General features: G+C 41.5%; 1 protein-coding gene across 7 annotated transcripts in view; it reads left to right on the forward strand.

Moving 5' to 3' along the window:
• Window positions 1-17534, forward strand: part of EML6 (EMAP like 6) — a 200594-nt gene that overhangs the window by 87943 nt on the left and 95117 nt on the right. For all 7 annotated transcript variants that reach the window (XR_012800914.1, XM_075595954.1, XM_075595949.1 and 4 more), the window contains 6 exons: window positions 1709-1910; window positions 2362-2499; window positions 4483-4739; window positions 5774-5986; window positions 7764-7931; window positions 17218-17324. Coding sequence is in view for 6 of the 7 variants with exons in the window: in XM_075595954.1 (XP_075452069.1) it covers window positions 1709-1910; window positions 2362-2499; window positions 4483-4739; window positions 5774-5986; window positions 7764-7931; window positions 17218-17324 (1085 nt within the window). In the remaining variant the exon portion in view is untranslated. The remainder of the gene's footprint in view (window positions 1-1708; window positions 1911-2361; window positions 2500-4482; window positions 4740-5773; window positions 5987-7763; window positions 7932-17217; window positions 17325-17534) is intronic.

Raw genomic sequence — 17534 nt, forward strand, 5'->3', positions numbered from 1 at the left:
CTTTCAAGCTCATTTTGTAAATAGATATATTTATATTCAATGTTTGTGATCATCATGTGGACTGTCTTTGTAAAAATAAAAAAGCCACTAATAGTCAATGACTGATAGGATGAGTTTGAATGTGCCAGGATTCCTATTCAGCTAGGGATTACTCCTACATTAAACCAGATCTAGGCAATGAACCATTACAAAATGACAAAATATTCGCAATGTGAAATATTGAATGTCATTCATCCTGCTTGAGATTGAGGAACCTGCTGCTTTGCAGTTTGCAGTTTGCGGTGTACTGGCATATTGTAATGTAGAATGAAAATCTATGCTAATAAATCAGACAATCCAGTGGCTGGGACGATATTTACAGATTCTGCCCTTCTCTCCGTCATGGTCTGTCCTGCTGCAGACCTTGATTGTGTTCAAGAAATAACGCTGTTTATTAAATTTCAAGCGGAGGGAAAACAAATAACTTTTTACAAATTCATGTGCATGGTAATGGCGCTTTTACAAGAGCAAAATGAGTTAGACTGAACATTATTATATAGTAGACAAACAAACGAAAGTTTCCCCCCTGAATGCACTCAGATCGATCTTATTGATTTGATGTAGCAAATTAAAAATAATTTAATGAATCAAAAATACACATAAAATAGTAGTTGTACAGAGGGGTGTGGTAAACAAGTCCAGGACCACCCCCCGAATTACATACCAAATATATTACCGTATTTACCGTATTACGTACATGTACGGAAAAAAGTAAAGAGAAACACTACACCTAATTTTTTTCCCCCTTCCCCTCCCCCTAATTTTGTACATTATTATATAGTATTAGTGCAGATCTTGCAGCAGATCAGGGTTTGTTGTATCAACAGAATACAATCTATTGCAGTATATATCTGCAATTTATGTTTTGCAGACTGTAATATAGTAGTTATAAAAGCGATGCTATTGCTGTTACAGTTGCCAATAGTGTCTTGTAGATGTGATAGATAATTAATACATTTAACTTATTTGTACAGATCATATCCTGTAGATGTGTTGTTGTGCTATACATACAACAGCTGTGTCACACATGCAGACACTCCAGAATACTGTACTGTACGTGGCACTGCAGGCTGTTGCAGAAGTTTGCTGTTTGACGTACATTGAGATGGTACTATACTGTATACTGTATGTGTCCATTTGTATGAGTTGCCAAGTCATTGAAACTGCAGCTGTAATGAATTGAGTGTGTTTATGCTGAGAATGTTTTTTTCATTGAAAACAGAAGCATTGGACTTCTGATTGCATACAATTCTGGTTTAAAGCTAAAACGCAAAAAATCAACATTAAAAAAAAATCTTATCTGCAAAGAAACAAAAAAACATACTCTATCTGCAAAAAATAAATGTTAAAAAAAACATATTTTAAAATGTTATATAAAACATGTGGGCTTTCCACAAAAATGAATCTCAAATTGAGGAAGAAATCTCTCAATATTCCTTTTTGTGTCAAGAGGAAATAATGCAGTTTAAAAACCTGGTCATAGGATTTACGGACCATGGACATAAGAATAAATTAGGCTTGGGACAAAGCCACTTTTTAGGGATGGCTATGTTGACTGGCTAGATGTGAGAGCTGTGAGTTTAGAAGTTAATGAGAAATTGAGGTTTGTGCCTCCAATGAAAAGTGAGATTTTTTTTTAAACTGTTTTTTTTTTTTTTTTTAAATCCAGGTTTATCTATCAGGAGCGTGTGCTGGAAAGCAGACCGAATTTTAGCCGGGACTCAAGATAGTGAAATATTTGAAGTGATGGTGAGAGAAAGAGATAAGCCAATGCTTATAATGCAAGGTCATTGTGAAGGGGAGCTATGGGCCCTCGCCATGCACCCTAAGAAACCGTTAGCTGTCACCGGTAGTGATGATCGCTCGGTAAGGTACGTCTGAAATTTACCTCGACGTTTGATCTATTTCAGCTTATTTAAATACTTGTCTTTTGTGATGGTACTCATTATCGTAAATGATGCAATATTATTATTTTTTTTTTAAAGAAAACCTTTCACAGCTTTAAATACTTTGATAATAATACTGAGCGGAAAACCTTTGAGGAATTAGGGAGCGCAATACTAAGAACTAGATAAACAATAAACTTTTAACATTTATTTGAGCTAAATTTGGATTTTATGTAGGTACGCATCAGCTAAGCCTTTTTACTTGATAATTAATATCTTCTGTATGACACCATCCAACCATAGTACATTGTTATGTATATTCAGGTATCGGCTGCATTAGAAACACCGGCCCTATTCTTCCAATCCTACAGATGCATACATTCCTGTGTCAGTGTTATTATATCATTTCAATGATTTATATTCCCTCTTGTCATAGATTATGGAGTCTCGCAGAACATGCGTTGATTGCTCGTTGTAATATGGAAGAGGCTGTGCGTAGCGTAGGTTTTAGTCCAGATGGATCCCAGCTTGCCCTGGGAATGAAAGATGGCTCTTTTACAGTACTCAGGGTCAGGTAAGAAAATATATTTTCGCAATTTTTTGTTATTTAGTAAACATGATAAGCAAGCAAAGTAATATGTTTTGTTTCCATGGCTGCATTCAGTTTTTCCAGAAACTACGGCTTTTGGCTAGGTATCTCCGGGCTACGGCTTTTGGCTAGGTATTGCCGGGCTACAGGTTTTGGCTAGGTATCTCCGGGCTACGGCTTTTGGCTAGGTATCGCCAGGCTACAGGTTGAAATGTTAAATCTCCGGGTTACGCCGGGCTGGCTGGGATGTTTGATGCAGGGACATATGCAGGGACTCTGCTCTTAACGTGTCTCGGCGGTGCTATCATACGGCGGGATCTCCCTCTGCATGGCCCCATCAAGATGGCTCTGCGATGTCATGGCAACGTGATGGTGCATGCCATCATGCCCCGTTGTCATGGCAACACCATGCCATTTGATGTCGCTGAGCCATCTTGACGGGACAAAAAAAGGTTTCTGGGTTATCATTTAACAGAACTAGCCAATCCTGGCAATATAAGGAGGGGGAAGAAGAGTGAGTATAGCCTTGAAAAAGAGAATAATTTTGTAATAAAATTTGGGAGCTAATGGGAAGCCAGGAGACGGCTTTAAGCAGGAGAAAAGGAGAGACATATTTAGGAGAGAGTGAAGTGATTCTAACAGAAGCAGATTGTAGGCAAGAAAGGCGAGAGACAGTAGAAGGTTACAGTAGTCAAGTCAGGAAATAATAAGGCCATGTGTTAAAGTTTTATCAGTAAATCACCAGAATAAAGATCATATCTTCGCAATGTTGTGGAGGAAACAATTACAGGTTTTATCGACAGCATCAATGTGAGGAGGAAGGGGAGCAACAGGGACACTTGGGAAAAGAGGTGTATAATAATCGGAGGATATAGAGGGGCTGCCTTGGCAAATGGAATCCACCTTAGCTTTGAAGTAATCAGCAAAGTCTTGAGGTGTAAGGGAGGAAGAAAAGTAGCTTACAGATGGAGGTATGAAAAGACCGTGAAACACAGAGGACAGGTTGCGTGGGTTTGACTTGTGAGTGTTAATTAGTGAGAAAAAGTAGCTTTGTTTAGCCTGGGACAGAGCCATGTTAAAACAAAATAGGCGGAATTTTTTAGTGCAGGAAGTCAGCAGGAATATGAGATTTGCTCCAGACGCAATCAGAGAAAGGGTTGAAAGAACATATGCGTGTTGGACAGTTTAGCCAAAGTCTGGGGTTAGAGGGCTGAGAGCAGCAGCGTATAAGATGGGCATGTAGTTACATACAGGAGGGGAAACCCTCGCTCGGCCTAGGTAAGACAAGGGAGAGGTGCTCCTCCTCTGGGATAGAATAACGGTATATGCTACAAAGAGAGAAAGCAACCCCAGTTATGGGCACTCAGTTCCCCTCAGTAATGAATAGGGGATAAAAGATAAAAATGAGCTTTTAATAGGTAAGTTAAAATGATGGAGTAGCTAACCGACGAAAGACGAACAATACCAATGAGCTGCACTCCAATACCAAAACAATACCAATGACTACTACAGGGAGCAATTCACACATGTGAATAATGTTAGGCATAGTACTAGCCTACATAAGCCAGCACAGATTGCTTGCGATCAGGGTAATAGTAGCTCCTTATTGGAGTGGCTGATATAGGATTAAGCCTCCTATTGTACTACGAGGCGTACTCCTAAAATAGCTTGTTTATCTGTAGTATATAGCTATATGGCTACTAAAAAGAGCTGAATAGGATAAATAGCTTTGTATATTATCATCTATATGATGGAAGCAATCAAAACAATATAACCCCGTTCCCCTCTCTTGTGAGAATAGGGAACCAAGAAACCAAAGAGAGCAGAACATCAGAGGTGTCATGTTTTCCCCCCACACTAAAGCCATATTTAAGTAGCTCATTATGTCTATGAAATGTGTCATCACTATAACACTAGGGTCTTTTGTACACATTTCAATATGATCTTACTTTGTTGTAATAATCTCAGGGATATGACTGAGGTGGTCCATATTAAAGACAGAAAAGAAGTGATCCACGAGATGAAGTTTTCGCCTGATGGCTCGTCTCTTGCTGTGGGCTCTAATGACGGGCTGGTGGATGTCTATGCAGTCGCGCAGCGATACAAGAAAATCGGGGAGTGCAACAAGTCTTCCAGTTTTATAACTCACATCGACTGGTCGGGTGATAGTAAATATCTGCAAACCAATGATGGGTCTGGAGAAAGACTTTTCTACAAGATGCCATGTGAGTATACAATTGCTGTGTGGCCCCCACCACACACACACACTTGATTTTCAGAGTACAGGTGTTTTGTTAATGTGTTTTTCATTGTTTCTCTCCGCAGATGTATTTCTTCATTAATATGTAGGTTTTTAACCATTTTTTTTTAATGGCTAACAATGTTTAAAAGCTGTTACAGTAACAGGAAATGGGACTGTACGATTATACTGTATGCTGGTACTATGTGTCTCTCGGGTACTCCTCCGCGCTGCTATTACAGACTGTCTGGGCCGGGACGATTAACACTGCTTTAAGCCTCCCAGGCCGCAAAATCTACCGCGTTCGGGTGCTGCAGACTGCTGCAACTGCCTGTTGGTCCGCGGCAACGGAGGCGTTAAATCTTACTACGTCTCTAAGTATCTTGGTAACCACGGTGTCCCCGGAGCTGAAAATAGCACGGTGCGTCTCCAAAAGGAGCCCTCGGTTCCCGAAGAAGAAGAATCATCCCCGCGGGCCTCGAAGTTTATCATTGGACTGTATAATGTGATGGGGCAGCATGCTTTAGGCCGAGTCCATAGAAGGACAGGCCGTGCTGAGCCGTGCGGACGCTCCGCGCTGAGCCCCTGCATCCTCAATGAGGATACCTTGAGAGGGGGCTCACGCGAGCGTCCGCAGGCGTGCGGAGGCGCTGGATTTTTCAGCCGACAGCCAAGCTGTTTTTCAGCGCGCTGTCGGCTGAAAACATCCAATCAGCGCGGAGCAGCGTCAACGTCACGGCGCCATGACATCGGCGCCATTACGTTGATGTCGGTGGGTCTCGCGGGCGATTGGCCCAGCGATGTCACTGCCCCGCCTCCCTCAGTCTCCCCCCGCCTCCGATCGCGCCCGCTCCCTCGCCTGCATGGGCATGAAATCGCGCAGATTTCAGCAGGCGAGCCTCAGCGTCAGCGCGGCTCCGAACTCCTCACCCCTCTACGGCCCCGGCCTTAGGTGATGTGGGAGCTGAGGTTATGGATGTAAGTTTTCGTATGAGTTACCAAGAAAATGTTTCTTTGCAGCTGGGAAATATCTTACAAACAAGGAGGAGATCAAAGGGATTCATTGGTTTTCATGGACTTGTGTGGTAGGACCAGAAGTCAATGGAATATGGCCAAAATACACAGATATCACAGATATCAACTCCGTGGATGCTAATTACAGCAGCACAGCATTGGTGACTGGAGATGATTTTGGATTGGTTAAATTATTCAGGTTTCCCAGCTTGAAAAAAGGTATGCTGTTTCTGTTTCCATTTATTTATTGGAAGCTACGAAGTTCCCTATGAAGAAAGTTTTTTTTTTTTTCCTCTCTCTTTTCAACGAGGGCTCTGTAAAGGGCAATGTTTGTCGATCAATTGCTCTTTCGCCTTCTAGCCTAGTCTGCCCTGTCAGAGAACCAATCAGGAGCAGTGGGGTTTGGGGGAAGGACCGTTCTTTGTCAGTGATTGGTTTTGCTTATCACAAAATGGAGGAGCTATGGGATGTTATACCTTCCAATATTTCAGCTTGCTATGTTTACACACAAAAAGGGTGTATGTCCTAAAGTCTCCTGGCTGCAAAACGGGGGCAAAAATCAGTGAAAAAGAATTGCGCCAGGTTTATCAAAGGAAACACTGCAATCCCTATCAACGGTATTCCTTTTCTTTGATAAATATGTTTTTTTTGCACAGTTTTTGCCCCAATTTTGAAGCTGTCAGACTTTAGTAAATAGACATCTGACTTTACACAACTGTAACAAATAAAAACAATTGTAGATCCATGAATTATTAAATAAAAAAAAAAAGAACTAATCATCACTCAAACATGTCACTGCTATTGGTTCGTTTTTGGTTTGTATGAGAGACTGTGATAAATGATAAAGTGATGCATAGCAAGCCATGGAGCATTTTTCGTTATAAGTGTATATTCACTCAGAGTCAGTGCAACACTTGCTCAATAAATCATAGATGCTGTTTTATTGAGGGAGAAATTGTGTCTGACATTTCAATTGTAGTTAGACTCGTGCTCAGGAATCCCAGCCAGGACATGCTATGATGCATGTGTAATCTAAGTGAAATAGTGTGTTAATACATGACACATTCCCGAAATCTGGTGTGTTGGGCTCACCAGAGGAGGGGGCTAAAAAAGAACGAGTTAGACCAATGAATGTTAGATGCACTGGTGCGTTTTTGAGAGATCAAACTAATCTTTTACTGCGTTGTGGCCTTCCATGATTTAGGGTGTTATGTATTAAATACTCTTTGCTGCGAAACTCATAGAAAAAACACTGTACTGGAATTAACAATGAAATAAATATTTATTTTATAATCCGGTGCAATCAGTGTGTACCTGTTCAGCATCTTGGAGACTTGTACATGGAAGTCCTGGTTCTGTGCACGATTTTCATTCTAAACCTGGCAAGCAATGGTCCAAAGATGCTTGGACCTCGTTTTAGAAATGTTTTTACCTCAATATTTAATGATGTAGAAAAATAGTATGAGGGAGTCTACCTAGGATAAATCCATTTTTATTTTTCCAAGTGGAAATGTAAATGTGTAAATAAAATATTAGTGGTACCCTGGGTCTCTAAATAAAACCGTATTGGTATTCTTTACCCCCTAGTAATATTACACTTCAGGCATTGTATTTGCATTTCTTCATCCGTGTTCTAGATCAGGAGTGGCCAACTCCAGTCCTCACCCACTGGTCAGGTTTTAAGGATATCCCGGCTTTAGCATAGGTTGCTCAGTCATTGACTGAGTCACTGATTGAGCCACCTGTGCTGAAGCAGGGATATCCTTCAAACCTGACCTGTTGGTGGCCCTTGAGGACTTGAGTTGGCCACTCCTGTTGCAGATGCTTAGGAGCCCTTTTTTTGATGAAAGAAGATAGTGTTTGAGAATATCTTATTGCATCAACCGTATTCAATTAAATCCCTACTTTTTAATGTGAACCTGATCCTTACCCAGTGCTTTTGCGACTTGTTTTATTTGAGATGGTTATTTGGAAGGTGTCCATTTCCTTCTTTCAGGAGCGAAATTTCGTAAATATGTTGGCCATTCAGCACATGTGACTAATGTCCGTTGGTCACATGACTTTCAATGGGTTTTAAGCACCGGGGGAGCCGACCACTCTGTCTTCCAATGGAGGTTTATTCCAGAAGGGATTACTAATTGTATCACTGAAACTGCCCCACAAGGTAAGACAGGCTATATTTATAAAATGCTATGTTACTGTACGTGCTTTGTGATTAGTATTCAAATGTACAATCCATTCTGTGTTTGACTCGTAGACCTGGCGCATTATGATTTTTGTATTCAGATTCAGTATTCCTTGGCTTTTGTGTTCCTAGTAGGCATCAAAAGCTCCCATGAGGACATGTGGAGAACAGTACAGTAGCTTTATGTTGAGCTTGTTTGGGCAGGGACCCTCCTTCCTATTGTCTTAGTTTGTCTTAACATGTATGTACTCTTTTGTCATACAATGTCATTATCCTCCCACATTGTACTGCGCTGTGGAATATGTTGGAACCATATAAGTAAAATATCATATTAATAATAATGTTGCCAGTTCTGTGCATTCCTAAAGTTCTAAAGAGTAGAGATGGGCGAATTGTTTTTATTTTCTCTTTTACAGGCAAAGAACATTCCGTTCCCAGACACATTTTTGACAATTCGCAAACGGATTCTTAATCTGTTTGCAGATTGAGACAGAGAAACTATGCAAAGTATATTTAAATGAGTTCCTTCCCACACCTTATAAAAGGATCTCCATAAAACAATATAGAGTTGATAAGCCTAAGGCCACGCTTATAGTGCTGGCGACGTGACCGATGACGTCACCCGTCACCACTGGCGAAAGTTGCAATTTGATTTTTAGCGACGTCACTGGTCACAAGGACAGTGATGTCACTAAAAGGGGCAGGCCGAGCAATTTGATTGGTTTAGAGACAGTCACATGTGGCGACTGTCTCTAAAAAATTACATTTACCCGGCTTCCAAATTTTTCAGCGCTCCGTCGCGCTTACTATAAGCGCTTGCGACGGAGTCCATGTGCTTGCGACGGAGTCCATGTATTTGTTTCTGAGCGACATCGCGTCACCGTTGCAAGGCACTATAAGCGCAGCCTAAGGCACCAACCTAATGACTGGAATGGTGTTGAGACCCAACAGGACTAGAACCAACGACCACTGCTTTTCTAGGCCACAGCTTGAGCAGTGTGAGCTAAAGCAGCTGGTGGCTAGCACCACTGTCACAGCTGTCTGTGGTTCACCTTGTTTTTACTTGTGTATGTCAGAAAACGTGTTTTATTTTGTCTCTATTAGAATATGAAGCGAGAAAAGGCAATCTTTTATTCTCGAAGTGGGTAAAATACCCCTGAGAGATGTACAGTATAATGACTTGGACAAAGTAACTTTTAACACACTGGTAGAGCAGTGGCCTAAAAAAGCAGTGGTTGTGTGTCCTAGTCCTGTTGGGTGTAACACCATTCCAGTCATTCGGTTTGTGCCTTAGGCTTATTATGAAATCGTTAGTATGGAAATCCTTTTAGAAAGTGTGGGACGGGACTCATTTTCATATACTTTGCATAACAATTAGCATATTGCTCAGGTGTGCTCCTTTTTCAGCACAGGGATGTCTCCCTAATTTATTTGGAGGGATGTTTGAGGGGATATATATGACTTGCGACTGCTAATAAAATTCTCTCTCCCCTCTGTCCCCTCCTCCCCCTCTCTCCCGGAAACTCATTTTGACAGTTTCGCACATCCCTACTAAAGAGATTAATGATGTTGACTTCATATATAGAGATAATGGGTAGAAAGAGAGACAGAGGGGCACAGACAAGGGTCAGAGTTAATATCAGACCAGTAGTTGAAAACACATACAATAGTAAACCAATGGTTAAGAGCACAGGGGTGATAAGAGTATGACGTAATATGTACTCACACGGGCCTGTGTGGTACTGGGTAGTACTACAGGTATCTTTATTTTCTTTCCTCCTTCTTGCTAGTCAGTCATGCTCCTTCTCCCTATGTACATCATGGATGGGCCACTCAGGGCGCATGTAGTGGAAGACAGCGCCACGCAGATGAATAAAAATACGTTTATTTGGCAAAGAATGTGAGACAACAATTCACTCACATGTAAAAACTGCTCAGGGACGCCAACGTCAACCTCCCGCTCTCCGGTGCAGTGTGCTCCTGTTCGCCGCGTCCAGTCTACATGACTGTTCACCGTCAGTGCAGGCGCCAGCTACGGTGTCCTCGAGCAGACGAAGGATTTAATTATCCGAAACGCGTTGTGTGTGCAGAGACCTGGACCAGAAGTTGTGTGTCTGCTCGAGGACACCATAGCTGGCGCCTGCACTGACGGTGAACAGTCATGTAGACTGGACGCGGCGAACAGGAGCACACTGCACCGGAGAGCGGGAGGTTGACGTTGGCGTCCCTGAGCAGTTTTTACATGTGAGTGAATTGTTGTCTCACATTCTTTGCCAAATAAACGTATTTTTATTCATCTGTGTGGCGCTGTCTTCCACTACATGCGCCCTGAGTGGCCCATCCATGATGTACAGAGGGAGAAGGAGCATGACTGACTAGCAAGAAGGAGGAAAGAAAATAAAGATACCTATAGTACTACCCAGTACCACACAGGCCCGTGTGAGTACATATTACGTCATACTCTTATCACCCCTGTGCTCTTAGCCATTGGTTTACTATTGTATGTGTTTTCAACTACTGGTCTGATATTAACTCTGACCCTTGTCTGCACCCCTCTGTCTCTCTTTCTACCCATGTTTTTTTGAGGATCGTGGGAAGATCCTTTCCAGGGGTTGAGCAGCAGACACTGAGCATTTGAAGTGTGGTATATGTACTGTATATTTATTTTTGACCTTATTCTTTTGTTCAGTTTCAAGCATTGTGTAAAGGGAGCGCCCCAGTTCACTTCCATAGAGATAATGGGGAATGGCAGAGTTGCAGACCTGTCAGACATGTGAATGTGCACACAAGTGATATTTTTATTTGCTGCAACTACCTACACGCACTGAAAAGGAGCTGTGCATGTTGTGAGCTGAAATTGTTGGTTGCTTTGAGGCACTGCACTTATTAAGACTTTAGTTGACAATAGCAGTATTGTTGACGCAAAAGTATTTTACAGGTATGAAGGAGGGAACAATGAAAATATGAGTTCTCAGAACAGGCACCCGAGGAGATATGGAACCTCAAACTTGTGAGAATTAGTTTTTTTTTTTAGTTTTTTCTTGTAGGAAATTACTGTACCTGCAGAAGCAGCTTTTGTAATGAAAAAAGGCATTTCACATAGAGAAATATAACCAGAAATGTACATATTTTTGGCACTTTAACTTCTTATAAGAGTTCAATATTGCTTGTAATGTTAACACATGGGGCTAAGTTTACAATAGCAAAAAGATGTCTGCATTTGACATTTCTTGAGAGCTCAGGTAATATAATTTGTATGTCTCCATTTTCCATGTACAGGAAGCGTTAGCCTGTTCGAAATGTGCAGCTACTGTATACTTAGTATTACTTTCCCTTACAGCATGGTGATTTTCAGACCGCGGTTTCAATAGGGAAGTGCAAATACACGGGATTGCTGTAGATATGTTGACGTCCTTTCTTAGCCACTGTGACGTTTTGATGGTTCATCTAATTGCAATATAGGCACTAATAGGCTGCACCGGCTTGTCACAGAGGCAGTAAAATTTAAAAGAAGCTTTTATATTTAAGCACCACTAGGATTATCTTTAGCAAACATTTAAGTCACTTGGCAGAATACGTCCTGGCACTTAAGCATAATATCTATCATTGAACTGTGCTCAAATGCAGAAGAAAATGCTAGTAATAGCAGTTTTAAAGGGGAAAAAAACAGGAGAAGCAAAAACTGATTACTGAAAGCAATATTCTCTTAGGATGTTGGGATGGCAGTCTTCTTGCCAGAAGGCAGATTTTTCTATATGGTTCTAAACCTTACAGCCCGTATTTAATTAAATGGTCCATAAGGAGTGTAGCACTCAAAGGAATAGGGGTTAAGGCTTCGCACCATTTAATTGAATGGGCCTTAAGTTGTGCTAGAGTTCATAATCATTTCATAAATCTGGACATTGGCTCATTCCTTTTTACTTAATCATACGAGGATAGATTGTGCTCCTGTGTCTATGTGCACAGTGTCGTTGAAAAGTCAATGTTTAGAATTAGTACTTATTTAAAAAAATAGTTTTTTAGGTCTTTTTTCATTGACTGGAAATAACAGGAGATAGAGAGTATGCGATTTACAGTAATGTTTCCTCCTATATTGTGGAAACGATTTGGTTAACTAGATACATCATGCACTTTATCTTGACTGATGTAGAAAATAAAACCAGAACCAGAGAAGATTATAACAAACTGGTGCTGCCCACATGTGCAAAATAAAATACACGGGGTGAACAGCCTGTGTTGTAGAATTTATGATTGTTAAATTGTAAGCTTTGAATTCCTTTTTTTTAAAAAAGATTTCTGGAAAGGAACAATGGCATAAACATGATATGAGACTGGAAATTCTATTGTAGATGAAAATTTTTTTTTTACATTTCGGGGTCAAAATGTTTGAAATTCAACCATACCTCGATCAATTTGTATGGAAAGTACTAACAAATAACTTTCCATCGATAAATTGTATTGCATTGTATGTCTTTATTTATATAGCGCCATAAATGTACATAGCGCTTCACAGTAGTAATACATGTTGTAATCATATAAATAACAGATAATATAAATAACAGGTCATGGGAATAACTGCTTCAGACATAAGAGTAACATTAAGGAAGAAGAGTCCCTGCTCAGAGGAGCTTACAATCTAATTGGTAGATAGGAGAAGGTATAGAGACAGTAGGAGGGAATTCTAGTAAGTGCGTCTGCAGGGGGCCAAGCTTTATGTATCATGTGTCCAGGATTATCCACAGTGCTATTCGTATGCTTCTTTAAGCAAGTGTGTCTTAAGGTGGGTCTTAAAGATGGATAGAGAGGGTGCTAGTTGGGTATTGAGGGGAAGGGCATTCCAGAGGTGCGGGGCAGTCAGTGAGAAAGGTTTAAATTGGGAGAGGGCTTTAGATACAAAGGGGGATATATGAGTAGCATGACAATATTGTAGCTGACATACTGTAGTGGGTGACAGATGGATGCACACTTATAAAATATATATTCCAACTTCCATTTACTTGAATGGGAGTTATATGTTCAAAAGTGGTAATGTGTCCACTGTATTTGGAAGAACAGGACAAAAAAATCTCTCCCACCCTCTCCCACCCCTCTCCCACCCTCTCCCACCCCTCTCCCACCCCTCTCCCTCCCTCTCTCTCTCTCTCTCTCTCTCTCTCTCTCTCTCTCTCTCTCTCTCTCTCTCTCTCTCTCCCCCACCCACCCTCCCTCTCTCTCTCTCTCCCACCCTCTCTCTCTTTCTCTCCCACCCTCTCTCTCTTTCTCTCCCACCCTCTCTCTCTCTCCCACCCCCCCTCTCTCTCTCACCCTCTCACCGAAAAGTGGCCTCCCAGACCGACAACACACCAAATAACTTTGCCAGCACAGATGACCTATAATATCCAATAAAAAGTGCAAAAATAAGTGTGGTATTGATGGCTCTTATGGTTAGTGAGATGTGATTAAAATAAATTGTACAATAAAAAATATGTGAAAAATATTAATTGTAAAAAAAGGAAATAAAACTGTTAAAGTTCTAATAAAAATATAAAAAAAGTCCTTTAACCCAATGATGGGTAAACCTTGTAAGGATAGTATTGGGGTCCGGCCTGCTTCTTCCTTGGGGTCAACAACCTCCCAAAAGATACCTATTAGAAAAACAAGAAGCGGAAAAGCGCCCGATCCTTGTGTAAAATCCAAATACAAAGGTTTAATAACATGAATCACGACAAATGCACACTCACAATTTGTCACTGCATAAAAAGCATTGTATGGGTAAGCCCATGCGCCAACATGTAGCCAAATTGCCGTCTGTTTGCTCCGACACGTTAGACCTCACTGCTGCTGGTGTCACCTGGTAGACTGTCCCTCCGGCAACCCAAAAATGCAGCCTGTGGTTCCTGGCAAATTCGATCTGTATTGCGTGCGACTCAGGTAACTCCTTCCCCTTCCGTCTGGCGTTTGAGCTAATCCACCACCGTAGCTCAATTAGACCACATGACCCTACACGTTTCTTACCGGCACAGCGGATTTCATCAGGGGATCTCATGATTGTCGTGATTCATGTTATTAAAACTTTCTTATGGGATTTTACAGACAAATAGGGGAACCCCCGCAGCTGAAGGTAGTAGGTGTAGGTGCTCCCTAGGTAAGTATCAGTAATCAAATGAACAAAGAGCAGAAACCTAGTATGGGCTCTCTAAACACCTGAAGGGTGATATGATGAACACATTAAAACATAAACTTTATTATCCAAATTAAAATAATGGGTAGTAAAACGATAGTTAAACGCTCCGATCCTAAAGGTATGAACACTCGGTGAGGTGTTCTAGATCAAATTCAGATAAACTGCACTTAAACACTAATGTGTGTACTGCAGTGTGAACAAGTGGGTATGATAGACCACTGTTCCGTAATAACCAGGATGCCTGTAACAGGGGACATTCAGAGACTCCAGTCCGTGCAGCAGGTTAAGGTGTGGGCTATGGAGATTTACCAACTTTCAAACAGCGGGAGTAGGGACTGTTGTTATTGCTGATAACTACACAGATACATACCACTGGTTGGATTTCTGTAACACAATCCTAGTATCTGCAGACTCGATATCTACCTGAGAGGTTTCTGAACAGATTCTACACCGAGTCTTTGCCTGTTCAGTCCTACCTGTGCATCAAGTGTGTATGTTTAGTATTTTATGTCCACAAAGTTGGAACGGGACCAATTGTTGAGTTCCTTCTCACTCAGCTTCACCGTACTTAGGGTTTATCTTATATCCAGTGGAACTGAACTAGACTGTTAGACCCTGATATTCAGGTAATTTACACCTGTACAACTTTCATTTACATCACCATGTCACATTTACATGTGGCCTGGACCCACACTATCTAGCCAGATACTTTGCCAAGCAGTAGACTGGCAGTCCTTGCTAGGGTCCACCTATTCATGTTAGTTTGCTGTACATTTCCATCTCAGGGTCTATATACTGTACTAGTACACACCTATACACTAGAGTTCTTTAGCGGCATCCTGGTTATTAAGGAACAGTGGTCTATCATACCCACTTGTTCACACTGCAGTACACACATTAGTGTTTAAGTGCAGTTTATCTGAATTTCATCCAGAACACCTCACAGAGTGTTCATACCTTTAGGATCGGAGCATTTCATTATCGTTTTACTACCCATTATTTTAATTTGGATAATAAAGTTTATGTTTTAATGTGTTCATCATATCACCCTTCAGGTGTTTAGAGTGCCCATACTAGGTTTCTGCTCTTTGTTCGTTTGATATTGGATTTTACACAAGGATCGGGCGCTTTTCCTTTTCTTGTTTTTCTAATATATATATATATATATATATATATATATATATATATATATATATATATATATATATATCCTGTAGTGATATAATGACCTGGTGCTTATGTCATAAAAAATAATAAAGCATACATTACCAGCAAAGGTAAGGAGACAGCAGCACTCAGAAGTTATAAGCATCTATAAACTGTATTAAAGAAACTTGCACATATATCCAACGTTTCGGTCCGCTGAACACGACCTTCCTCATGAGGAATTTCATGTTTGTATGTTCACAGTTTGTTCACCTGCAGGATGGTCCAGCAAATTAGGTCCAAGTGGGGACCATTGGATTCCACCTGAGGGAGAGTGTAGCCCTGGTAAGATTAGGGGCTATATTTCTATCCTACTCCTGTGTGTAATTCCTACTAAGGGCAGGTTGCCAGGAGTTGTCATGGGTTTTCCCCACTTCTGACACTGTGCTGAGTAAGTGAAGGTAGGTCACTTGACCCTGTGTCCAATCAAGAGGCACAGGGGCGGTGCCTACTGGAAGCTACAAAGAGCAGTGTCACTTCCTATTTAGAGACACACTGCTCTGTCTGTACAGTGTAGTAAGTGAGTTAGTTAGGCTCCTGATGAGTGGAGCTGATAGTGAGCTATAGGTGGACAAAATACCTCTTACTCTGCTTAGGGGGTAGGGGAAGAACTAGCCCCACTCTGGATGGCCCTGAGTCCAGAGTGGAGGCAGGGACCATCCTAAGGGAGAACAGCTAGTAGGCTGTGTATATTATTTGTACCTGACTGCTACTGATGCTGGAGACTGAATAAAGAGTCTGCTGTTGAAAAGGATCTGGTTGTGTGAGACTGGAATCTCTCATCCCTGGAAGGGGGATTTCTGTGGTAGGGATTCCACCCCGTATTCCTGGGGCTTTCTACAGATGGAGGCGCTGCACCATTGAAGAAGAATGAAGGCATCCACCCCAGTAACCTGTCCTGTTGTTCCCCCATGTCACCGCGGGAGACTCAGGCCCTCCTGTTGCCAGCAGGTATGCACCACACTAAGACATGTAGCCAGACCACAGAACACCTTAGGGGGCCCAGTCTGCGATTGGGTGGGGGTCTATGGGTTACATATATATATACGTATATGTATATATATATGTATATATAAAAAACTTGTCTTGTCCTGTAGTTTCAAATACATTGCACACATTACCACTTTGGAACATATAACTCCCATTCAAGTTAATGGAAGTTAACGGCGAATGGAATATAGTAAACTGCGCCAGCGTTTCATGAAACTGCTCCGTTATGTGGTAAATTACTGCTGCATTTTGTGTGTTTTTGTGCCTTTTTATCCTGTACTGAAGTATAGAGTACTAATGTTACACCTGTGTGTTTACAGGACTTCTCTGCCTTTACTGTACAAACATTACCACTCAGACGCAATATTAGCACTCTCTTAGTTAAAGTCTCTGCAACTGATCTCTTCTGCATAAGTTTCTTTCTGAACGTGTCGGCGAACAGTCTTTTTTGCCTCTGTGATTTCGTCGACAATGTTCAACATTTGCATAGATGCCGGCCGTGACAGCTGGCGCTTCACCACCAAGCGTTTGGCGGGAAGAAATGGCTATGCGTCTGAGTATTGTGTGCCACTAGAACAGGGGTGGCCAACTATAGTCCTCAAGGGCCCCCAACAGGTCAAGTTTCAGAATATTTCTGCTTCAGCACAGGTGGCTCAGTCGTTGAGTGAGCCATTGATTGAGCCACCTGTGCTGACGCAGGGATATCATGACAACCTTACCTGTTGGTGGCCCTTGAGGACTGGAGGCTACCCCTGCACTTGAGCAACTCTAACTCTGGCCCGACCTGTTCTACATGTGCATTAAGAGTCTGCTGAGTGCCAGTGCGGTATTAGATTACTGTAGGATAGAACACAGGTTACTTTTGTTTTTAACCAGTTGTTGCTAATGATTGTCTCTTTCTTACAGAGAGTACCATTGATTCCTGCAGTGAAGAATCAGATTCTGATTTGTCTGACATACCAGAACTAGATTCCGATATTGAGCAGGAGATTCAAATAAATTACGATCGCCAGGTCAGTACTAACTACACCTCAATGCTGTTTACATCATGACATCACAGGTACTTTACATTCAATAATAGAATTCTCTGTTACACTTTATATTGAACAGAAGTATTGGTCTTGTCTTATCGTCATTTTGATCCTGTGTGTGGACAGTGTTGAGTCATTGCAGCATGTCACTGTCTAGAATAGGGCGTCACTGCAGTGATTCAACTGGCTGGA

Source organism: Ascaphus truei, chromosome 4 (assembly GCF_040206685.1).
Source record: "Ascaphus truei isolate aAscTru1 chromosome 4, aAscTru1.hap1, whole genome shotgun sequence".
NCBI classification, from domain to species: domain Eukaryota; kingdom Metazoa; phylum Chordata; class Amphibia; order Anura; family Ascaphidae; genus Ascaphus; species Ascaphus truei.